We start from the raw sequence: 27153 nt of genomic DNA on the forward strand, positions 1-27153 counted from the left end.
CTCTAGTAGACCAAACCATGTTTGGGTTTATTTGGAATTGATGCTACAAAGTTGCTAAATTAACAATTTTGGCATATGTGGGACAGAAAACTTAGTTCACAGGTCTGTAGATCAAAAGGAACTATACACAAGATGCTTAAGGAACTATATCCGGGAATCCTCACTATACCTGGATCAAATAGAGATGAAAAGTTTCTGAACTTTGAGTTAATGTTATGAGATGAGACTAGTGGAAGCCTTTGCAGGGGTCGTGAGTATATTTTGCATCTTGTGGGGGAGGGAATGTGTCTTACTGGGGACCAGAGGGCGGACTGTGGTAGGCAGCCTCAAAAATGATCCCCAGCGATTGCCACCCACACTCTAATGTAATCTTCCAAATTGGACCACGTTTGGACTGTGTAACCAGTAAAATATGACAGAAGTGATAGTATGTCAATTCTGCGTAGTTTATAAATTTATGGGTACTTCTAATTTGAGAGTGCTCTCTTGATCTCTCCTGGATCATTCACTCTGAGTGAAGAAATATGCCATGCAGGCAGCCTATGGAGAGACTGACTTGATGAAGAACCAAAGTCGCTGCCAACAGCTGGAGAGGAACTGAGGTCTGCTAACAACCACATGAATGAGCTTGGGAGCAGATTTGAACAATGTGATTAACCACCTGACCTAATTGACATGCTTAGTAGTGCAGAAGACAAATTTCTTTTGTATTCTAAAATTGTCTGATATTTTTAACTGAATAACAATACAACATAAAAGGGTGACTAAAGCCATTCTTAGAAGGAACTTCATAGCTTAAATGTATATATCGGAAAAGAAAAAAGTCTAAAAATCTATTGTCCCAAGAAGTTAAGAGAAGAAAAGGAAAATAAGCCTAATCAAGAAAGAATATTGTACAGTAGACATTCATAAAATAGACAAAAACATACACTAAACAAAGTTTACTCATAGAAACAATGAAATTAGATTAGTAAAATAAAGGCGAGTCCTGGCAAACTGATCAAGAATGAGAGTACAAATAACCTATATTAGAAATTAAAAGGGGGCATCATAGAGCCTAAAGACTCTTAAAGATTGTTTTTGATCAGCCTTGTGTAATAATTTAAAATTTTAGCTGAAGTGGACAAATTTCTAGAAAAATACAACAATGTAGAAACAACGAGAAATAGAAAATCCGAGTTGCACTATGTTATTAAAGAAATAAAATCATTAAATGGAAACCCTCTCACAAAGAAAACTGCAGGTCCAGAAAGCTTCACCAGTATATTCTACCAAATATTTAAGGAGCGAGTATACTAATTCTATATAAACTCTTCCAGAAAATAGAAGGAATACTTCTCAACTTATTTTGTGAGGCTAGCATAAACATAGCACAAAACCCCGAAAAAAAGAAAAATTACAGGCTGGTCTCACTCATAAACACAGATGCTTAATTTCTAAGCACAATATTAATAAGCTAAATCCAGCAATATGTAAAAAGGACAATTTAAAAAAATAGCCAAGCTGGATTTTTTTTCAAATGCAGTTTTGATTTAACTTTGGAAATCACATTATAATTTTGGTCTCAGCTTAATAAAAGAGAAAAGTAATCAATGCAGAAAAAGCATTTGATTAAAACTCAATATCTATGTATGATTTTTTTTTAAAAAAACTCTTAGAAAACTAGGAATAGAAACCTACTGCAAATACACTTATTGGTAAAATATTGAAAGCTCTTCTCCTTTCTCAGATCAGGGACAAGGTAAGGGTAACTGTATTAAAGGTTTTAGCCAGTATGATAATGCAAGGAAAAGAACTAAAAAATAAGAGTTGAAAAAGAAGAAATAAAATTATAATGTTCTAGGAGACATAATTGTATATGCTGATAAATCCAAAAATTGTACTAATGAATAATTAGAACTAATAATTAAGTTTAGGAAGGTAGCCAAATATAAAGTCAGTATATGAAAACCAATTATATATCAGCAGCAAATAAAGTTGAATGTTAAAATAATGTTTACAGCATATCAAAGTACTTAGGAATGAACGAATAAAAATTGCTTTTCTACACTGAAAATGACAAAACATTATGTAGCAAAATTAAAGAAGATCTAATGTATATATGGCCATGGAGGTCACCAAACTTCTGTGTAAAGGGCCAGATAGTATTTTCAGCTTTGTGAGCCAAAATGGTCTCTGTGGAAACTACTCATCTGTGCCATTTTGAGTGCAAAAGTAGCCATAGACAATCTATAAATGAATGGGTATGACGGTGTCCCAGTAAAATGTCATTTACAAAAATAGATGGCAAGTGAGATTTAGACTGTGGGTCATAGTTTGCCCACCCCTCATCTAGGCACTGGGTAATATATGCCTGCCAACATCACAAAAAGAGATACATCTAGATATTATTTACATCTTGTATCTCACCATCTATAAACTAGTCTTAAAACTTGCAAGAATAAAAAAGGTAGATGGTTAACTTTTCAATTAAAATACACTTGAGAGACTTTATCAGTCAATTGTAATGTACAGGTTTTATTTGAAAGTCCTGATTCAAACACTGTATTAAAAATGAGACAGCAGAGACAGTTTGAACATTGACCAGATATTTGATATGAAGGGGTTCATTTTAATTATTTTAGGTATGATAATGATATCATGGTTATGTTTGAGTCCTTATTTTTGAATAAATATATTCTGCAGTATTTATGGATGGAATATCACATGTCAGATTTGTTTGTTATGCATTAACACCTATGATTTCATAGTTGTGTTATACTTCTCTACTTGTCTGTCTTTACTGCTAGGTGTTATCACCTTGAGTCCAGGGACTAGGTCTAATTTACCTATTGTTCCTAGCACACAGGTGCTCAGTAAGTGCTGTAAAAATGAATGTAGCTAACTCCTCAAAAATATTAAGTGTCCATTAGGCCTGGTATTATCAAATTGTTGTGGAGTACCAAATTTCTTTAAAAATTATTTTCTGTTTCCAAAGGGTGAGAAGTAGGCACTTGGAATGAAGTAAAGTTTCTGTGAAACTTTCATCTGCTGATGTAAAGAGTAGATAGACTACATTAGGTTTATTAAATATATTACATGGTTTAGTACAAAATGCTTTCTAATATTTATAGCAAAATGAATAAGTAGAAATTATATTTATTTTAATTCAGCATAAACTTGAGTTTCCATCACTAACTTAGTAAAGAAACTTTACCTTTAATGTAGCCTTGAATTAATGGAATTATTTTTGTATAGTCATAAGTCTTAAATTTTTAACAGGGAGCCAGATTTCATCTTGGGTTTGCTCCTTATTTATAATAACATAACATGTAATTCACTTACAAAAAACATTCATCTCTAATTCTGAAACTTAACTGTTATTTCTGAATATTCATCATCTTATTTCAAATGTATATTTTAATGGTTATAATAATTAGGTAAATATACTTTGTAACCTGTTTTTAATAAGCCCGTTTCTTGTTACAGTCTTCATACCTATCATTTTAAATGATTATTTTCAATACAAACATTTTTAGTGAATGTAGGAGTTTATATAAACAAATCTAAAAGATGTCATATAAACATAATTTACATAACCATAACACTAACATATAAATGTGATAATTATTTTTCTCTGCTATGGTGCTATTATATTCAAGCTTTAATCATTTATATAATATAGTTCTTTTCAAATAAAAGTAATTGGTAGGCAAACATTTTCTTTAAAAGAACAGTTTAATACACTACTTTTGGAAGTAGTAAAATACAAATATATTAGTAATATTAGTAATAAAATACAAATATATTAGTAAGTAATGATGAGAAGGTTTTAGCAATGTAAGATACTATTGGGGAGAAGAAAAAATAAGAAAAATTCTGAATCCCAGTAAAATGTGGACTTCGATATAATCTTGATGTTTTATTTTTATTGTTTACAATGACTTCCTGACAGTTAAATCACCAGGTTCTTTCTAGGAAAATATCTATTAGTGTTATGAAAATTGCATTTTAAAAAAAAGCTATGCTAATATAGAAAATATATACCTCAATATAATCATAATGAGGGATTTTCATATTTTTTGTTATTTTATGCTGTTTCTTTATCCCATTACCTGATCTATTGTTGATTATTTCATTTTTTTCCCATAAAAATGAGGCCTGTAGGTACCTTCAGTTTTAGCAACTTATCAGTGATTAGTAGCTGTCTTAATATATTATTTTAGGATTCTTACTCAGATATTGAATCCAAGAGCTGATATTTATGATTAACAGGAATATTTGATTCCTAGTTTTTCTACTTAAATACAGCTACAAGCAGTGTGATGAAATTCAGTGTTATGGTATCTTTTGCTACATTCTTAATCTCAAAGTAAATAAATGTAAGATAAAATGAACTTCATTTGTTAAGAGACAGTTTATATATTAGTTGGAAAATGAATTGATTAATGGAAGGAGAGCTGCAGGCTATTTGTTACCTGAAACAGCAATAGGAAAATATATATGACAGAGTTTCATAAAAATTAGTATTACGTTCGACATTAAATGCTAGATAAACATTTGAATTTTTTGAGCTAAAACAATTTCCTTGCAAGTGAAAGAAATATTTAAGTCTCTTACTAAATTAATGCGAAGCTTGTGAATACAACAGCCATTTGGAGCCTCCCTTTTGCCATATTTGTCTAATGTATCACATATCAGGCTGATTACTATTTTCAGCAACAGTATTCATGACTGAAATCCTAGAGTTACCCTTTAGAAGATCAAAAGGGAATAACACTTATTAAAAAGGTGACTCTAATATATACATATTTTCTCTTTTTCTGCTTTATTGCTTGCATGTGTAGCAGGATTTTTTTTTTTTTCATTTATTGCATAGAATTACTAAGTTCATTTAAAGGTCAAACAAAGTCATCTTAGGGTAGAAAACTAACATATCAGTTACAGGGCATAGCTGAATACTTTGGCAGCAGTAATTTGGAATTATTTTAAAATATTTATTTTAACATACGTAGTGATGTGATAGCTATTGCTAACTGAAATTATACCAATTTTTAAAGGCTTTTTGCTTGAGAACAAGTACTAAAATCTTTAAGTATGTCTGTATCTTTGATCAGAGTTGTATTTATATTTTGAGTAAACTTTCTCATCATAAATATTGAAGTTATTCATTATGTACCTAGGTGTCTTTGTAAATCAGTAGAATACCTTTCTAAACTGTCTGTTAGTGTTTAATATTGTTATTCATATTCAGTTAAATAATAAATTTTCCAAAAATGTTTCTTGATTTTTTCAAGTATCCAATACCTTTATTCTATGATGATGAATTTAATAGTAGTTGTTTTTCATTGGAGATCTGCATTTTTTCTAAAGCCTCTATAGATAAATTTATTCTGTTAGAAACAGTGAAATATATTGAGCTACTGCTGACACTGATTTGTTTTATTTTGTTTTTTAGGTGGTTGAACAGGGTATGTTTGTAAAGCACTGCAAAGTAGAAGTATATCTCACAGAATTGAAGCTCTGTGAAAATGGAAACATGAACAATGTTGTAACTCGAAGATTTAGCAAAGCCGACACAATAGGTAATGGAAGATCTTCTCTTTGTTAAACCATTGCTATTAGAAATTTAATTATAATTTATTTGTTATATGCTCCTAGGATGATAACCATTTTAAGGATTTATACTTAAACATTGTAGATTTCCAAGCTTGATACAGTATATCTTAGAGTTGAATTATTTATCATTTCTACTTTACATTATTAGATGAATTTAACATTTGTACCATTTTACCTGTTTTAAAAAAAATCAAATAGTTATTGTTTTTAGCATTTAAAAATGTATATTTTGTTTATAACAAATTAAAGTAGAACTTTAAATAAAACCTTGCTTAAATAAAACTTTGTCAGGCAATGTAATATAGTCATAATGATAATGTTTTCCTTTCTTAGCATGGAAAGTGACAATTGTTTATTTATTTTTTCCTCTCAGCTCATTCTTTGGATTCTAAATACAGTTTAATTAGCTATGTAAATAAGCCAGCAGGTTTAGCATTATTATGACACAATGATTTTTTTTATAATGAGTAAATTAGGGATTGTAGTCTCATATGTAAGTGTACCTAATTCCCTCTATATATTTATACATCTACATATCTCTATATATTCATATATCTGCACATATAAATGTGCATTAAAATATATGTAAATTTTTTCATTCTACTTAAAAGCCACGTTTTAATTTAAGATCCAGAATGTATTGAATAAAATGTTTTTTACATAAGGAATTTAATAACAGAATTACAGTAGTTTTTGGTAAACACAGCTTGAAATAAAAATTATAAAAGTTATTTTTTAAGTAATTGGAACTTTGTAAAAGTTATTGGAAAACAAGAGTAATAGTAATAATTCGATCTTGTTGGAAAAATGGACAGTGGAGAAGGACATGACACTTAACATAGAACTCAGCAAGGAAGAGAGGTTAGCACATTTGTGAATTATAACACCTTATAGCTTTCCTTGTTGGAACCAATCATTAAGTACGCTTTGGTTAAAAATAAAAATATTTCTGGATTTCATACGTCATTTGACTTTCACCGCTTACTCATTTCACAGCAGGAAGTACTATTAACCTATATTTTTCTTGAAATAGTACCATTCTTGAGTACCCAGTGCTTGATTAATCCTAATTTTTTTGCCAAATAAAATATGTAAATTTTTTTATTTTCACCCTCTTCATTTAACTAGAGCATTTATAAGTTTGAAATGCAATTTTAGTAAACCTAAACCTATAATCTTTCTAAAATGAATGCTTAAAATATTAGAAATTCCAAATATAAATATCGTTATATTATTATGAATAAGTTACTTTTGAACTTCTAGATTTATAGAACATATTCATGAAATAAAACATTTCTACATATTAAAATCTGAAAGTTTTCAGTATAATACAGTAGTGTCCCCCTTATCAGGGAGTCATATGTTCCAAGACCCCCAGTAGATTCCATGAAACAGTGGATAGTACCGAACCCTATATTTACTATACTGTTTTTTCCTAGATATGCATACCTATGAAAAATTTATAAAATTTAATTTATAAATTAGTATGAGATTAATAATAACTAATAATAAAATAGAACAGTTGTAACAATATGCTGTAATAAAAGTTATGTGAATGTGGTCTTTCTCTCAAAATATTTTATTATACTATATTCACTTAAATACTTCTCTTTTGCATATCCAAATTGCCAGCATCACTGCTCTTCTCTTTTGGGGCTGTTATTAAATAAAATAAAGATTACCTGATCACAAGCACTGCAATACAGCAATAGTTGTTCTGATAACCAAGATGGCTACTAAGTGACTCTTGGGCAGGGAGCATATACAGCATGGGTGTGCAAGACTATATCCCAGGCAGTACAGAGTGTACAACACAAGACTTCGACACATTACTCAGAACACTTGCAATTTAAAATATATAAATTTTATATTTCTGGAATTTTCCATTTCATATTTCAGACCACATTTGACTGTGGGTAACTAAAACTTTAGAAAGGAAAGCCACAGATAAGGGGAGACTTCTGTATAGAAAATTACATTAATCAAGATAGTAAAATGTGCACAATAAGAATCTATAAGTCTATCCATCTATTAAAATTAAATGTATTTAATTTTAATTTTTTTATTTAATTTTAATATGTTAAGCCAATTGAAATATAAACGAGAAGCTACCTCTTAAAATAGTTGATACAGATATTTCCTAGTTATTTTTAAAGTTTAGTATTTTCTCTCTTTACTTCATATCTGTAGGAAAATCATATATAAATATGAGACAATCAGTAATCTTATTTTAGAACATTAGTTCACCAAATAATAGTTTAAGACTTAGATGAAGATCAGCAATTGGTTTAATTTCTGAATTCAAAAGAAGCATTATGGAGTTCTCACATTAAGTACTAAGTAAAAATTTATCAAGGAGATAGGTAATTTATAAAGAATCTCTGCTTCAGAAACTTTGTGATTCACATAGATTTTAATCAAGATAGTTTAAATTTACTAATACTTTAAAATGCTACATGCATTGGATATATGCCTTAAAAATGTGTATGAACTGAATTTTTGTATAGCTAAAAATTTTTATTTTATTAAAGCAATGTGTTTCAAAGTGTGTTGATCAATACTTTGTTATTGAACAGTTTTGAGAGTAAAGAAAATGGAATAGAAAATACTATAATAGAAAAGACCAGTATGTATATGTGCATAGTAGGTCACAGTTTCTCCCTTAGTCTTAGTTTGAAAGGTTTGAAAGTTTATATTAGAGCTTTCTAAGCAAAAAGATTTGCAAAAATTAAAATGTCAGGAATTTTAGATACTTCCTAGTTATAGTTACAGTAGTTAGCAGTTATTGAATACTTACTATATTTTAAGCACTTTACAGAAATGGTTTATTTAAACATCAACAACACTGTATCTTCATCTTATAGGTGAGAAAGCTGAGATTTACAAAGGTTATATAACTTAACCTAGGTTTACCCTGCTACCAAGTGATAGAACCAGTATTTTAACTCCATCTTATACCAGAGTCTAATATCTTTTTTTTAATTAAGTTTATTGGAGTACCATTAGTTAATACAATTACATAATTTTCAGATATACATTATAATTTGACATCTATATATTCTATTGTGCAGAGTCTAATATCTTAATTGCTGCCTTACATAATCTGCAGTGTCAATTGGGCTGATTTTGTTTTTCTAAAGGAAGTGAATTTTGAAAACAAGAAAGAATTTGGATTAAAATAAAAGAAATAATGGGATGTATATTTTTCCCTTGTGATCTTTTAAAAAGTCTTGATTAAAAATGATCAAAATAGCTATGTACATGAAATATAGCTAAATTTTATAAATAAAATTAAGAAATAGAAGTACTTGTTTTGTTTTTACCAAATTAATAAAATATTTCTTTTTCAGCTAGTACTACCTGCATTGATTTATAATGAAAATAAGAGTACCATATGGCAGGATCTAAATAATTTACCACATCCAGAGCCAAAATACTACCCGTGAATATTTTTCTTCCCAAATTGATATATTTGGGTATTGAACATGTTCCAATAAGAAGATAAAATTTGGCTTTATTGCTTCTTATTAACTGCCTATAAGAGTCACATTTATATATGGAAAAATATATACACATGCTCTCAATATCTTGATATTCTTAACTCCGGTGATCTTGATCTACGCCCAACCTCCAATTCTCATACACTATCATTATCTATAACTGCACTTGCCAAATTAAATTTGAGCATTCTGCTGTCTAGCTTCCTCTGCTGCCATTCTCTCTTGTGCCTACTGCATCAGACATTCAAACCTACCACTCTCTTGGCACTGCTTTTGTCATGGTGTGTAGCTACTTCTACATGCATAAATCCAGTGGTAATTTCAGTCTTCCATTTTCTTAATCTGCCAGGAAAATTAACTTATTCACTTTTCTGTCTAGAAACACTTTTCTCTTAACGTGGCTTCCAGGGCACAAGTTCTCACTAGCTGCATCTTTTCTGAGTTCCATGTAAGAGCTTCTCTGTATTCCTGATCTTAAAATATCCATGCTTAGTCCTTGGATCTTCTCTCTTTTCCTTGGTGATTTTCCTCTAGTCCCCTGGCTTTAAATTCTTTCTGCATATTGATGTCTTTTAAATTTATATTACCTATCCAGAACTCTCCCTTAATTCCAATTTCAACCATTCCGTATCTTCACTTGTGTCTGATAAGAATCTTGAGCTATATAACATGTAAGAAACTAAATTCTCCCTTCCCACAAAACCTGCTACGGTCATTCTCCATCTGAGTAATCACCATTTAAATTCTTCCATTGCTCAAGCCAAAAACCTTTATATCATTCTGATTATCTTTTTATTTCTCACTCTGTTGTAATCAAGCAGCTTATCATCTTCGTGGTTTCTTCAGAATCTGTTCTCAGTCTTACCACTTAACATTGCTTCCACTACTACCACCACTACCACCTTGGTTCGAATACTGCAGTAGCCTAGTCTCCCACCTTTGACATCCTGCAGTTTTTCTTCACTAGCAGCAAAAGTGAACATTCAAAATCTCACTTAGATCATGCCACTTCTCTGCTGAGAACTCTTCAGTGGCTTCCCTTCTTATTCAGATAAAATAGAATACTTTCATACGTCACAAAATTCTGTATGACCCTAGATGAGTACTTTTATGATCTCATTTTTACCTTGCTTCTTCCACTTTAACCACATTGGTGCACCATGCTGTTCTAAGACATACCTAACGCATTCCAGCCGTAGGGCCTTTGCATTACTCTTTCTTCTGCCTATAATGTTCTTTCCCTATATATGAGTATTTTTACAAAACTCAGTAAAGAGGAAATTTGCATATGTGTTTGTATATTTATATTATGTATATAAATATCTCTGTATTAATAGAAAATGTCTGGAAGAAGAAATATCAAAATGTTAAGAGTGGTTATAAACATTAAATTTGTATTTTCTGCATTTTTACAATGAACAAGAATTATTTCTGCAATCAAAAAAGTATTCATTTTTTTAAAGAAAGTTAAAATGGCATCCCTTCCTCAGCTTCTTCCTCTTCACTCACTCTTTCCTACGTAGTGTTCTGTTTCTTTATCTGGGTGTTGGTTACATGGAGTGTTCACTTTGGAAATTTGTCATAATATACTGATGACTTACGCATTTTTATATACATTTACATTCAATTAAAAGAACAAAAAGAAATTAACCCCTCCGAAATAGAAAACAGTACTATCAGATTATTTATTTTACGTAATTACGAAATATTCTGGCTAATTTACTTTAAGTTTTGAGATACGGTTTAAGATTTACTAATGTTTTAATGCCTTAAAATATCATTGACTAAAAGACTATTAAATATTAAGGAACATAAGCTACTAAGTAGAACCTAAACAATATTATTGGACAAAATTTGATTATGTAAGATATGCATAGTTTATATTTCTTCAGAGAACATATGTTATTAGTTTAGTATTTTGTAAATAATGTTTTTTCTTAAACCAAGTATTGAAAAATTTAGAAGTATTTTATATTTCTTTATATGTCATAATATTTTACAGTTTTTTTGAGTCTAAGTTAAGCAAGTTATTGACCAGAATTCAAAATTTAATGGATTTAATAGTATTTTCTAATATTTCTTTCTAATGTTTACAAAGTTTAAAGAATCATTTCACTATGATACTGAAGCTTAATTACGTTTGTACTCTCAAATATGTAGATACTCCTGTGTCTTATTTTATAGCAGATTAAGCTGCTCCAGTTTAAAAAAAAAAAAAAGATATCTTCTACTCAGATAATTGATTTACAAATAAGGAAAATATATGGTGTTACCTTGAACACAAGAAATTTTGACCAATGCAGACATCCCTTCAAAGAAGGCACTTTTATTTGTGTTCATATGTTCTCTTTAATTTTTAGTTAGCTATTTAAACTGTAAATTATATTCAACTTAATATAAATTGTCCTTAAATGGGTTATGTTTTAACATAATATATTTCATTTGTGGCATTCATTTGTAGCATCTCTGAATCATACTTTAATTTCTGACTCCTACATATCATCAGAAAATATGTTGATTTTATAATATGTATCAGTATTTTAAATTTAGGATTTTTATGCTCGTGAGCATTTAGCTCTATGTGTCATATTTTTAAATATTTATTATTTTATGTATCTTTTCTCCTTAAATCTAGATACAATTGAAAAAGAAATAAGAAAAATCTTCAATATTCCAGATGAAAAGGAGACCAGATTGTGGAACAAATACATGAGTAATACATTTGAACCCCTGAATAAACCAGACAGCACCATTCAGGATGCTGGTTTATACCAAGGACAGGTATTGTTTAGTACTACTGTTTATTTTAAGTGTGCCATACACAGACCTTTCTGGAGTCACAAACTTTTTGAATACCCCGACAATCTATAATGGGTTTTACTGGCTCTGGCTTCCTCTTTCTAAGTCATCTCTTCCCTATTCCTACTGGTCATTAGCTTTAACTTCCTTGAGCTTGAGAATAACCTACTTCTTAAAAAGAAATTATTTTCTATCAAAAAAATAGCTACTAAGATGGGTCAGCAAATTTTCTGTAAAGGATCAAATAGTAAATGTTTTTTGCTTAGCCAGTCATTTGGTCTCTGTTACAACTACAACTCTGCCATTGTGGTAGCACGAAAGTAGCCATAAAGAATATGTAAACAAATGGAAATGGCTATGTTCCAACAAACTTTATTTACTAAAGCAGTCATTGAGCTAAGTGAACTGTAGTTTTCTAGCTCCTACTGAAAGGTATCAACCCCCAGTTTAGTCTTTCTTATGGTATAATCCAAAAAAATGAATGTATTGAGAAATGGAAATGTTTAGACACAGTCAACGAGTCCTACTAATTCTACCTTCTAAATATTTCTTGAATTACTATCTTTATGCCATTCCCAGCTCTTATCTTTTACAGTGGGCTCCAAATCCCTCTGTCCAGTTTTTTATTTGTCCATTCTTAATCTTCCATATTTCTGCCAAAATACTCTTTCTAAATTGCAAATCTTATGATTTCCTTTTATGAACATTTCCTGGTTTCTTAATAATTAATAAAGTCCAGCACCTTATCAGCACACAAGTCATGGTTTGACCTTTTGCCAGTCTTCCATCATCTTTAGATTATCCTTGCCTTGTGATTTGCACTCTTAACAAAACCAAACTGAACTGCTTATAGTGCACTAAACATATTCTCCTATCCATACTCCTGTGCTTTCCTGTATACTGTTTCTTCAGTCTTTTGTACCCTTCTTCCCAGTCCCTGCATCCATCCAGCGAAAAGTCCTTTTAAACATCAAAACATTCAAATTAACCATTTCATCCTTTCATGTAATCTAATCAGATCAGATTATTCATTCTTCAGATTCCAATTTAGATATCACATCATCTCTTCAGTCTTTTCTGATCTATTTTTCTCAATATCTATTCGAGTTATAGGATTTTTCTACTGTGGAGAAAAAGTTACTCCCTTACCTTCCATAATGATTTATATATGTTTTTCGTATCATTTATTATATTCTTTAGTTATTTATATGTTAACCTCCCCAGCAAAGCTGTGAGGCCTTTGTTTTGTTGGGCTTCCCGTCTTATTTATTTTTGTTTTTACTTTTGGTACCTAACACAGAGCGTGGTGCTCAGATATATGGAAGTTTTGGTTTTGTTCTATTTTATTTAAAATCACTATTGACATCAATAATATGATACAAGTTTTTAAAAAAATTCAGAGGAACAGTGGGAAATTAATTTTTAGTAAGTGCCTACTTGATGTCAAGTGTTGTAGAGGCCGTAAAAACAGTGATTTTTCAGAGTTATTTAGCCACTATATTCTTAGATGAAATCTTACAAAATCTAATATGTATTAAAAAGAGAGTTACAGGATTGAAGCTAGAGTGAGAAACTTGGAACTCTACTGCCTCATCTTAATACTCCCCTCCCTAGCCAGCCAACTCCCTCTTTCAATAGACAAACACCTCTCTTTCAGCAGACCTTGAGATAACTCCAGGAGTACAGCTTGAAATATATTGTATTATTTAACTCTTTTCAGTGGTTGAGCCTATGTAATGGCTATTATCCTCTACAACATGTACATTAGAAAACTGAGGCTTAGAGAATTTAAATAATTTGATGATAGGAAAGCTTTTACCGTATTACAGATAACAGAATAAATTATTTTACGTAGAATAAGATTAAATATACTTGAGGATATTTGATCGTTTGAAATAGCAGTGTTTCCAAAAATATGTATTAAAATATTTGTAACAGTTATTTTCTGACTAATGACAAACTAAACACTATTCTCGACTTAATTTTTCTTTTTTTGTACTAAAATTTAAAGTATCCTTATTAGGAAGTGAAACAAATATACAAATTGAAGAGTTTGCCTCCCAAAATGAATGGTCTTTATCTCTCTCCCTTTCGTGTACGTGTGTGTGTTTTCAATTAAATGCTGAAACTTTTCTAAGAATATTTTCATCCTGAGTTAAAGTTTTAACCATGAGCAAAATTTTATTTAAAAAATTACACCTTTGAATAAAGGATTAAATTTTAACATTCTGATGTCCTTCCACATTAATACCTGTATTGTGAAAACATGGAATTTTATGTACAAATACTTTAGGAATTTAGATATTATGGTTAAGCTTTTAATATTTACTTGATTCTTACTTCAGTTTTGGGACCTTCCTTTAAAAAACAAACCATAAACAATGATATTAAATGCATAACTTTGAAATTTTCTGTAGCTAAATTATTTTGTTTTTTAACCGATTTAAGTCCTCTAAATCAGGAATCCCCAACCCCTGGGCCTGCAGACAAGTACCAGTCAGTGGCCTGTTAGGAACTGGGCCACACAGCAGGAGGTGAGCAGTGGGCAAGCTAGCGAAGCTTCATCTGTATTTGCAGCCGCTCCCCAGTGCTAGCATCACTGCCTCAGCTCCACCTCACATCATCAGGCAACAGGTCCCTGGTACCAAAAAGGTTGGGGACCGCTGCTCTAAATGACTATAAAGTTTATATGTACTTATGTATATTTTATATTTGATATCTGTATAGTTACTTGCTTCAGTAATTCAAAATTACTCACTAAATTTAATTTTATAAATCTGTAAAAATATATAAATATATGACTATCAGAATGCTATCAAAAAATCGAGGATAATGATTGTGGCAGACAGGGAGAGGAATATAATCAGGGAGGGATCAGCATGCTAGGTACACAGTGTACTTATTCTTTATATGATATGTATACTTCATATGTTCATGTGTTTTTTAAATGTAAGAAATACTAATTTTTAATACTTAGTATTTTAATTAACATACTTTTTTAGCAACATGGTTCCATGATTTTTTTTTAACCAATGTTTTATTGTTTGTTATAACAATATGAAACAAGCTTACATTTTACGTGGTTAGGATCCAAATGCCAGTTTATAAATGGCCTGAAACATGCAGTCCACAAAAATATATTACCAACAGTATGTAGAATAGGTTACAAATTTGCAACTTTAAGAAAAAGTTAATGAAACTGAATAGGTAGAATGTATTAAATTTTCAATACCTTGAATTTTACTTCATGGCCTATTTTCTGTTTTATACTCCCCCCCACCCGGCCCCCTCCCCCCCCCGCCCATGGAAATTTAGATATTATGTAACTTCTTATTGAGAATATCATTTTTTTTGCTAATTTAATTGTTTTTGGTTAGTTTTTCTTCTTTGCACAGACTCACCCATAGCAAAAACTAGAAGAAAGACTTTGCTATACTGGAATATATAAGGAAGGATTCTGGGATGTTTTAGAATAAAGTATAGCTCTGCATTAGCCAGTACTTTTCATTTATTAGAGGTGATTTTTGTCTACCCTAACCATGCTGCCATAGAGACCTTCAGTCTGATTCTCACAAATATGATACTATCATTTATGTATTAAAAGATTCTATTTACATGTTAATAAAATAAACATAAATTTCAAGGCCCCAAATAAATTATATATAATCTATAATTTGGAATTATCTGTGTCACTATTCCTTACTGCTTACGTAATAATAGTTAGCTAAGATCAAACATCAGTATGTTTAATCACAACTATAGCCATTTAATGAGCATCTGTTTTTTTGCTCAGAACTAAGGTACAAGTGACAAATAGAAAAGAAATAGAAAGCATACTTCTTAAATTAAGGAATTTGTATTCTACCTACTTGGTTTAAACCTCCTTATACTTAAAGTCATATAACTAACTATGTTCTTCATAGTTTACCTTCTTTCCTTCTGACTTAATTGCTTACTTCTTATATTTGACTGCTTATATTTTTCTCTTTCTCAGCTTTGGAATCAAAATGCAAATACTTCTTCACCTTGTCTACTGTGTCTTTTAAGTAATCACAAAGTTACTTTATTTTCTTAGTGAATTCAGCTAATCTTCTAAAACTATTTTAATGTCAAGGTTAAGAAAAACACTCTTTTATTGTGTCATATTTACAGGTGTTAGTGATAGAACAGAAAAATGAAGACGGAACATGGCCAAGGGGTCCTTCTACTCCTAAGTAAGTGCTCCCACTTTTTATGGTTTATTGCTTTATTTTGAAGCCTTCGAGATAAAGACATCTAGAATGACAGAAGAATGTAATTGTATATGGCACATATATATACCTGTATATTTTAATATTCTCAGTATGGAAGTTATCTAAATTTGTATTTAAATTAATATGCTATTACTAAAAGGCTTCCAATTGAAATCTCTTAAAGAATGAGGTACAGTATGAATGTTATAAATGTTATATTACATTGTCTAATACAGTTAAATCACTTTTAACATTTTGTTTAATATTTTTTCAAGCTTGTTTGTGATGTTTTTCAAGTATTTGTTAAAAGATGTTCTTTATCAGAATGATTCTAATGTGAAAGTAATATTTTTATGTATTAAAATAAGTGTTTAGAATATAAAAGCACAAATAGAGATAAAGGAGTATAAGAATTGCTTTTGATAGTAAATGAGCGATGAAAGAATTAGAAATCTTTTTAACTTTTTCAAATTATGATAAGAACACTTAGCTTGAGATCTACCCTCTTAACAAATTTTTAACTTCGCAATACAGTATCATTAAATATAGATGCATTATTGTACAGCATATCTCTAGAGTTTATTCATTTTGTATAACAAACTTTATTCCTGTTGAACAGTAACTCCTCATTTCTTCCTTTCTTCAGCAACCTCCATTCTACTCTGTTTCTATGAGTGTGACTAGTTTAGATATTTCATATAAATAGAATTGTATAGTGTTCATCTTTCCATAACTGACTTATTTTACTTAGCATAATATCCCCCAGGTTTATTCATGTTATCACACATGGCAGGATTTCTTTCTTTTTTTTTTAAGATTGAATAATATTCCATTCTATGTATACACACAGCACATTTTCTTCATTTATTCATTCATTCATTGATGGACATTTAAGTTGTTTCTATATCTTGTCTTTGTGAATTGTACTGCAGTGAACATGGGAATGCAGATATCCCTTCAAGATACTGATTTTGGTTCCTTTGGATATATACCCAGATGTGAGATTTCTGGATTATATTGTTCTATTTTTAATTTTTTGAGGAATCTTCATACTGTTTTTCATAGTGGCTGTATCATTTTACATTCTCACCAACAGTGTACAAGGGTTCCAGTTTCTCCACATTCTTGCTAACACTTGTTATCTTTTGTTCTTTTGATAATAGCCATCCTAAAAGGTGTGAGGTAATATTTCATGGTTTTGATTTGTATTTCCACAGTGATTGCTGATGTTGATTGAACATCTTTTCATATACCTTTTGATCATTTGTATGCTTTCTTTGGAGAAATGTCTATTCAAGTCATAGGTCCATATTTTTTAATCTGGTTATTTGGGTTTTTTTTGCTCTTGAATTGTAGGAGTTCCTTATATATTATGGATATTAACTCTTCATCAGATATGTGGTTTAAAGATTTGAAAATCAGACCTGAATCTATAAAACTTCTAGAAGAATTCTTAGAGGAAAAGCTTCATGACATAGGCAGTGATTTCTTGAATATGACACCAAAAGCACAAGCAGCAAAAGCAATAATAGACACATGGGACTGAGTCGAACTAAAAAGGTTTTGCACAGTAAAAGAATCAGCATAGGAAAAAGGCAACACATGCAATGGAAGAGAATAGTTTTAATGATTTTAGAATTATCACATCCACATTCCATTATCAAAAATATTTAGGGGTAGTTGTATTTCAATATTCAAACTTTTCAGATCTTTGAGAAGTCATATAGTACATATGCCACCTATTTTATATTTCGGTAGAGTCCAGGGGAACTGTTATAATCAAACACATGAATTCAAGTATTTGCACTAAACAGGATAAATAAGGGCTACAAATAGCCTCATATTCATGTTAGATTGCTCTCAAATGAATTGTGAAAAAAAATTTAAGTTTTTAGAGCTTTTGGAATTCCAGATTTTCTAATAAGGGGTGTTAGACCTGTATTTTGAAATGTTTAGGATAATGATTCTTAAATGAATTAATAGTAATTTCATAATTGCTAACCTAGCAAATAAAGAGAATGACCCAGTACTCAGTTTTCTTCAAAACTAAAATATGCTTTTAATGAATGACTCTGTTCTTTTTATCTTGTATAGTTTTTCATTTAAACTTCATGGGAACATGTCATACATTGCCAAATGATAGTTCATTAGAATAAAAAAAAAAATTTAAATTAGCATCTATGTATGAACTATCAGAAAACTAGGAACAAAAGGGAATTCTTCTAACTTGATAAAAGTTATATGCTCAAAATCTGTAGTAAACATATTTAATTAAGAAATCTTGAATACAAATGAACATCCCTAACCTGCGATCTCTTGGGTACTCATACTGCTTAGCACATAACCAGTTTGTACACAGAGCATCAAAAGTCAAGGAAAAATTGTTAAAAGCTGTAATATGGTGGTGGATGAATCACCTATTTTGTTAAAATATGGTTTCCTAGACCCATCCCAACAATTTCTGATTCAGTAGATCTAGGTAGAGCTTATTAATTTGCATTTCTAATAAGCTCACAGATGATTCAAATGCTGTTGGTCTAGTCTAAGGTTCACACTTTGAAAAATTCTGTAGGCAATATTTCTTAATACATACCATGTGAACCACCATCGGCAGCAGCTTCCAGGGTCCTCACCCAAGACCAGCATAATATAAATCTTCATGATGGGTCCAGAAATCTGCGTTTTAGGTGCTGCTTATGAAAAAGAAAATGTAAGAATACACTACAATGGGCATATGTTCAATAAGAGGAGGCATGTCAGTATCTTAATTGTCTGACCTTTTTATACCACTGGAATCAGAGGAACTAAGTGCTCTGAAGGTCCTAAAACTGTACTAGGCCCATTTTAATCATAATTGAGACTATATGTCCTCAGCTGAAGCATAAATTTTTGGACCTACTCAATTGAGAAGAAATGGTAAGTATTAAAAAATGTTAAGGGTAAAATATAATTTTTACAACATGTAGTCCTGTAGTTATAAAAATGTATATACCCTAAAATAACCTCCAATCTATTTTAGAAATCTAAACACCTACCTAAAAAAAATATTTCGAAAAGTTTTCTATCTGGAATTTTCTGCATGGTATCAACATATAATTTGAAATTTTAATCTTTATGTTTATACTGTATTTTAAAAATACTCAAATGGTTAAGTTTTATTCAGGACTTTGTAATCTGTTTTTTAAGTATCTGATTTCTTACAAGTTCTCAAAAATACTCTTTTCTAATGATACTTTAGAAAAGTTTTAACCCCTTCAAGTTTTTTCTGTTTCATTAAACGTGACCATTCATTTTCCAGAGATGTTGGCATGAGGTGAAAATAGTCTATTAATTTTTTTCTGTATGGTTTCACTTAGATGTAGTTATTTCAAAGAATGCCTTTGAGATTATTAACATTGTAGAAATAAAAAGTTTCAAATTTGCAGTTTTTCTGAAATAAGTAAAAATTCCTCTTGTGAGAGTAACATGAGAAGTTGATTTAATTCAGACATTTTCATTAATTGCTCAAAAATATTGACAAAAAACGTGATTAAGTATCTGGTGAGAAAAAAGTTAAGGGTCATTCATTGATGATTGTGAAGAGACATTTTCATGGGCTAGAAAATAACAAGAAAAGAAGCGAAAATCAACCAGATAAGGCATGAGAGGCTGAAAAAGAAAAAGGAAAACGAAGCCAGTAGTTCTTACTCATATGTTCTCTCTCTGTCATTTATGTTGTTCTGATTAACAGAATTCCAGATTGATGACTAAAACACTAAGAATAAACAATCTAGTGCAGTATTAGTATTTTTACAGCATTCTGTTCCCGAAGGTGCTCCTTGGAGAGAGGGAGCACTTTATAAATAAAACCATTGCATGCTACTTTTGGTTAGCTTAAATAATAAACATCTAGGTGACTCGGCAATATTCTTTTGTTTGTTTGTTTTTACACTATTTCAACATCGTACTTGTTTAAATGCAGGTAGAAAAACTTAGCAAATACTTCTTTAGAATTTTTAGAGAATAATTCAGTCTAATTTGCATATATAATTGCAAGAGTAACTATAAATGGTTTAGAAATGTAGACCTTTTGAGAGAAATTATTAAAATATATCTTAGGAAACCATATGTTTTCATTTTAATGAAGATTATACTGAGACTTTTTACGAATTTATGAGCACAGCAGTCTCTGCTTATTTGAAACATCAGTAGATTTAGTTAGGACAGTTTGTTTTGGTACTAAAAAAGGTATCCTAATTCACAGAAAGTGCTCTCTTAAAGTTTCTATGAACGTATAAATATTTGTTACCAATTTTAACCTTGTTCAAGTACTGGGTAGGGAATTGAGTGATTTTGGTTTCTGGAAGTTGAGAGGAAGAGCCAGCTTTTCATTCCTTGTCATTCATCCATTTTCATATATGCAGATTTTCCTTTGAAAAGCAAAAAGGCACATGAATTAAATAAATCTTTCCATTATCTAAACATTATACTTTCTTATGTGGAAAGATAATATATAATCTAGTACCATGTCTCCAAGTTTTACCAAACAGAGCATGGTCAAGGTCAAGTTCATAAATGGTGTTAAATACAGTATTTAAGAGCCATTTCCAAACTTAATTGAAGTTAGAACATTTCGAGTCTGTTTCATGTATAAATGAATGTAATTTAAGTGTACAGTTCTCATATAGATGCTCGATATTCACAGATACTCACAAATGATTTTGGGTATTTTATTTCTTCTTTTCTTCCGAATGAACAATTTAAAATAACGCATATAAGTCAAGGTTACCTGTATGAATAGGTATAGAAATCAAGACAAATGGAAAATAAACATAGGGTAAGATGAAGCCAGAGGAGAAATTAGTCGACAGTAGCAGTCAGGGCCTTTGAAGTTATTAAAATTAATCTGCAAATATGTGGACTTTTTTTGGATCCTGATTCAAACTAACCAACTGGGAGAGAAAGATACTGTTGAGACAGTAGGATAAAATTGAATATGAACTGAGCATTAGATTGGGAATAACATATCAAAAAAGGACCTCTTATTAGGGGTGCATACTGTAGTACTTACAGGTAGAATTATGAATAACTAGGAAGTTATTAAAATAGCAAAAATATGGGGGAAGAGAGGCTGAGGAGATTATAGGTAAAACAAGAGTGGCAGAATGTTAATTTTTTAAGCTGAGCTACTGATATTGGGTATATGAAGTCTTATGTATGCTTAGAAATTTCCATAAAAAAAGTTGAAAATAAAAACGGGTTGTAATTTTGGTGCTGAGATTCATAATGGCTGTAGAAAATTAATTTCATTTTTTAAGCGGAATGCTTTATGTTATAAATACCATACATAGCAATCAAAATAAGAAACAAAAAATAAAGTTATGAGTAGCAGTTTATATATAAATTCCCTTCAGCTTTTGTTTTTAAGTACCTAACACTTTGCCTGACACAGAAGAGGCACACAGCAAATGCTTGTTGAACTTAAATAATCTATATTGCAGAACAATAAAAGTGTTTGATTTTTCAAGAGATTTAAATTTTTCTCTCTTTTTTTAAAGAATTTATCTTAGGATGATTGTTAGAAATAGGGAAAGTTTAAGGTTGGTCTTATTTTTCTAAAGATAATTTTTTATTTTATAATGTTAGATTTTACAAAGTTGGGTTTTATGTCAGATTTGAAAATAACAAAATCTTTAATTATTTTGCTATATAAACTTTCAGACTTCTATATTTTGGTTGCTCAGTATGGTATTAGATTTTCTTGTATGTTAAATATTCTGTTAATTTACCAAGAATAAGCTCGGTTTTTCTTTCAAAGTAAGAAGTTCAACTTAGTCTTGAACTACATGCTTTTAGTTCAAATATTGGGAATAGTGAAATTCAAATACTACATTTATTTGTCAGGGATGAAGTTTGATTTTCTCTCCATGAAATTACTTCTGCTAAATTGATCTTTTACCTTTTTCTGTCTTGTTTAAGAGATAAATCACTGTTTATATTACACCTAGCCTAAACTAGCAAAAATTAGTTGAACACCAGAAGTTTAATATCTAATCTATGTCTTTATATCTAGTCTTTGTATATATTTTAAGCATTTTTCTTTCCTCTCTTTAGAAAGCCACTAGAGCAGAGTTGCTAATAAACAGTTTAATTTTCAAGTTACATCAAAGGAAGAAAGCTAAAGGAATCAGGTTATAATCCACAGACTGACTAGTCAGCCCCTAAATTAACTTCACAAATGTCCACTAGCTTTAGCTATGTGACATCTAGGTCAGAAGTTGGAATCGGAATAAATAAGTGATCGAACCTGTTAACATTTATCAATAATGTCTGTAACAGCATTTAAAAAGTGTTATCATACCTTAAATTTACCTGCAAACCATATCATCCTTCTCTTTCTGATCTCATTGCTATTTAAAGACAAACTCTCCACCGGTGTTATTTATCTCAGTGCTTTCTAGACCTTGCTTCCCCCTGCCACCCCCCGTTATCTCCTCTCCTCTATATACAAATGCCTGGGATACCACCATAATCTAGTGGACACTCAAATGACACAAATTTATTCTTTTGTTTTTTTCCTAGTATCATCTTCTCGCCAGCCAATAAATATAAACAAATCTCTCCTATCTTTAAAAATAAAAATCCATAAACTTCCACTAAATACCATTCTTTAATTTTTCTTCTTTTGATGGTTTCTTTAAAAAGGCAATATCTGTTATTCTTAAGCACGCATTCAGAATTTAACAAAGTCCTTATTTGACCTTTTTTTTAAGCTAGTTTCTTTGACCTCTCTTTCATACTTCTTTTTGTTAACTATCTCCTAAAGAATTTCTCTTAATTTGAATTCCATATACCATAGTCTTTTAAGGGCTATTTTCACCTCACTAACCAATCCTCTTCCTGGCTGGCTCTCTTCCTCTCCAGGGCTGCTATGTTTGGTTGTGCATGTTGTATACTTCACAACTCTTGGGGTTATTTTTCACATTGTAATCTGTGTTAAAGACCCTCCCTGGCATTGCAGTATACCACTTCACTGACTATATGCAGCAGCTCTGCTCATACTTTAAATGCATTGATAGTCCACAATTTTCTGTCTGAAGACCTTTCGTATCACAATAGCCTCTCAAAATCAGCAGATGGACTCAGTGCTAATCTTGTTCCTTAGCTCAAAGTGACACAGATATGACTTTCTGTATTTCTAGCTTGGAGCTCTCTTCTGAACTCCAGATTTTTCCTGAATGTCGTAGGACTCATCATGTCAGATTGAATTAAAAATATTTTTACCCAACCTCTCCTATTCCCTTAACCTAAACTGTTTTCATATCTTGTATTCTTTATTTCAGGAACCATCTGAGAGTTATCTTCAGTTCTTACTTAACCTTATTTCTTTCATTTGATTAGTTAGCAAGTTCTTAGAAATTCTACCTCCTACACCTGATTTTAAATATTTTGATCTCAGTACCCCCTTACATTCTTAAGAATTCTTAAGGACCCAAAGAACTGTCATGTGGGTTATATCTATTGGTACCTATATTTTAGAAATTAAAAATTTTTATATATCGATAAATAACAATAAAAAACTAAACCATTATATTTTGACATAAATAATATTTTTGTGAAAAATAACTTTTCTAAAACAAAATTTACTGAGAATAGAATTGTTTTACAGTTTTGCAAATTTCTTTACTCTGAGTGAATAGAAGACAGCTAAATTCTCTTATGTGCTTCAGCATTCAGTTTATTGTGATATATTGTTTGGGTTTAAGTACATTCAGCCTCACAAAAATGTGTAGTTGGAACAGGGAGAAGATTTTTTAGATAATTGGTACCACATCAAAACTTAACCAGTGGTGGTTTAATGATAAAAGGTTAATTGCAATATGTAATCTGAAATCATGTCAATGAACTTTTTATATGTTACATTAAAATCTATCATCTGTTACTTCATGCAGTGGAAAATACTGATTCACTGAGTTATGCAGATATTCTTAATGTTGACATATTTCATCATACAATATTTTTTAAAATCATTTGTTTAAATATCACCAGTCGTATGAGAAAAGTAAGTAGTGAGACCCTACCAAGCTCACAGTGGCAAAGTCAAGTTTTCCAAAGTTCTACTTTTTGCTTGAACAGTTGAATTTTTTCATTGGCAAGAAATACTTTAAGTTGCTTTCCTTGAAGTAACAGACGCCTTTCATATATTTTTGAGAAAATGTCTGCCAGATACCCTTTTATATAAAAGAGTGAAAAGAGCAGTGTCATGAAAAGAGTCACTAGTTTGCTTGAAATTCAAATAATAACACAAGTCTTTTTTCCTCAGGACAATCATGTTACTTCAGTATGTAGCAGATATGCATTATGCAAACTTCCTAATTCGTTATGCAGTATTAAAAAGTTTAATTAAGGGTAGTGATTTAATAAAATCAGTAATTTTTGTTTTTTTTCGATATGGATATTTTTAAGTGAAACTATTTTTTACTGCCAGGGTGGGGGGCAGGGGCATGAGGGCATGCAGTGAAGAATACTGTATATATACTCTAGTATATAGTTTGGTGTTACTACTTTAACTCATGGTAGAATGTCAGCGGTTTTACTCACCTTTGCTTTTGCACTGTCAGTGCAAATATCTACCCAGAAGGAGGTCGAAGAACACTTAAATCACACATTGGTGTTATTATGAAAGCAGTGTTGACCTCATAGATGGCTACCCTAAAAGGGTCTTGGAGCCCCCTAAGGGTGTATGAACTGTGCTTTTGAGAACTGCTTCCTAAACATTCAAGACATGTTGCCCTTGCCTACTCCACTTTCTTAGCCACATCTTTATTCTCACCTTCATTATTTTATAGTCTCCTAAATGACCTTCCAATCTTCAGTCTCTTTCTCTTCCTCAAGAGTTACCTTTCTAGATTAAAAATCTAATTATGTTGATACACTATTAAAATATTTCAACATGCCCTAGCACAATTGGATGAAATTTAAATTCCTTCATAGAACATAAAAGATCCTTTATTATTACACCTACCTTACTAACTTCTGTTCCTATCTCTACATACTTCCTTCTCTTTCAGCCAAGCTGAATTTATTGGTAATTCCCTAAATACATCATAGTATCTGTATTGCCATACATTTGCATGTGTTTTTCTTTCCACCTGGAATACTCTCAGTTCCAAATTACCCTTCCAACTTGCACATTATTTTAAAAATCATCACATGTTACTACCCACAAAATTCTGTTTTGTTATAATTTTAAAATTTATTATAGGACTTACACTTTAATCATTATTTTGCTTTTGTGTCATTTCCTTACATTAGTTTGTGAGCTATTTGAAGTCAGAGACTGTATCTCTTTGTATTCCTAGTACTTACCCAAAGGCGAGGCATATAGGAATCATTTAATGTTTGAGTGTTTTAATGAATTTTATAGAAACTTCTAATACTGTCCTTGGGGTAGAGTTGCTAATGAATAGTAAAAAGGCCACAGATGGGCAGGAAAAAAGTGTGTGTGTGTGTGTGTGTGTGTTTGTGTGTGTGTGCGTGCAGGAAAAAAGTGTGTGTGTGTGTGTGTGTGTGTGTGTGTGTGTGTGTGCGTGCGCGCGCGCGCACACCTCAGCTACTTTGCTGGATGAAGTAATGTATCTTTATTTCCATAAATTTTATTATAAAATTCAAGGGAACATTTGGTTTATATCTGTGTTCCTGAAAATTGTAATGAATTGAATTAAATTACAGACAAGTGGATCATGTTTTGAAAAAGTAACCTTCCTTAATTCTTTATATCTCAGTATCTAATAGATTTAGTTTTTTCTAACTTAGCATTCTTAATGTGAAGTAAAAAATGCCAGGATACTTCTATATTTCTATTAATACTTTAAAACTAGTAACTTAAAATATTAGGTTTATAAAATTTCCTTTTAAATAGGTTCTCTACCTTGTTTCATATTAAAACTTGGTTGGCTGTATTTTGTGTTTTGAGCTTAGTATAGTAAAATAAAATCTTGTAAGGGTCTTCTGTCAGAAAGGCACCTTAATAGTAGCCTCTCTTAATGTAATCTACCTATATGCAGCCTGCATCAACAAAAATAAAGAAAAAAATTTACGAAGGTTTTCTAAAAAAACCTCAAAAATTAAATAAAAATTTTCTTATGTAAGAAATTTTATTACCCTCCATCTAGTCTGCATTACAAGTTTGTAGATTTAGTGAAATCCAGATTATTAAAGGCTGATTTTATAGATTATACTTTCCTGCCCGTTGACCATTTTATTGTTCATTAGCACCTGAGTAGAGGAAATAATATAATTTTTAAAAACTAATCACTTTGGGCTTCACTAATTTAGAATTTATGATGACAGAGATACTAAACTGAAAATTATCTTTTTACAGACCATGGCTAGATGTCGCCTAGTAAATTAAAATTGTTTACGAAGTTAAAACAGAAATTGGATCTCAGAGGTCTTTAAGTACTTTATAATGGATTTGTTGATTATCAATTTTGCCTTTAAAGTATATTAGTTGATTAAAAGTTAATAATTGAGTAAAAGCTCATAGTTGAGATTTCTCCAAAAAGATTCTGAATTAGTGAAGTATGTAACATATAGTCAGTTATGTCTTTTCTGTTTTTGCAGAGATAACTTTGGCCGAAAATTACTTCTTGGGCTTGTTTTTGGAATTCTCTTATGCTAGTCCATCCCTATTGCCATACATTTTAAAGAATTGGTAAATCCTCTGATCTGTGTCGATGTTGTATATAATTAGAATGCCATGGTACCTACTGAGACACAAAGTGGATTTTTTTTACATGCACCCTTAAAAATTAGTGTTTTAATTCCATTGATTTAAGGAAATTATTAATGGTAAAATATTCATAATGGTTACCTGAATTCAGAAATGGGTGTTTTGGGGTTAGTAGATTAATAGGAATAATATCAAGTTGTATATTTAATTTCATAAATTTCTTGAAAATAATTCCCTTTGTAACATTATTTTTTATATAAAAGAATACTTTGGAAATTGAAAACCAAAAGATATATAGTGATTTTGCTCA

At 30.6% G+C, this 27153-nt stretch overlaps 1 protein-coding gene across 5 annotated transcripts in view; it reads left to right on the forward strand.

Moving 5' to 3' along the window:
- The window catches only part of USP15 (ubiquitin specific peptidase 15), a 113478-nt gene that overhangs the window by 34562 nt on the left and 51763 nt on the right, over window positions 1–27153 (forward strand). For all 5 annotated transcript variants that reach the window (XM_011383839.2, XM_011383840.2, XM_023525269.1 and 2 more), the window contains exons 4-6: window positions 5438–5564; window positions 11734–11879; window positions 16050–16111. In XM_011383839.2, coding sequence (XP_011382141.1) covers window positions 5438–5564; window positions 11734–11879; window positions 16050–16111 — 335 coding nt within the window. The remainder of the gene's footprint in view (window positions 1–5437; window positions 5565–11733; window positions 11880–16049; window positions 16112–27153) is intronic.

Source organism: Pteropus vampyrus, unplaced genomic scaffold (assembly GCF_000151845.1).
Source record: "Pteropus vampyrus isolate Shadow unplaced genomic scaffold, Pvam_2.0 Scaffold545, whole genome shotgun sequence".
NCBI lineage: Eukaryota > Metazoa > Chordata > Mammalia > Chiroptera > Pteropodidae > Pteropus > Pteropus vampyrus.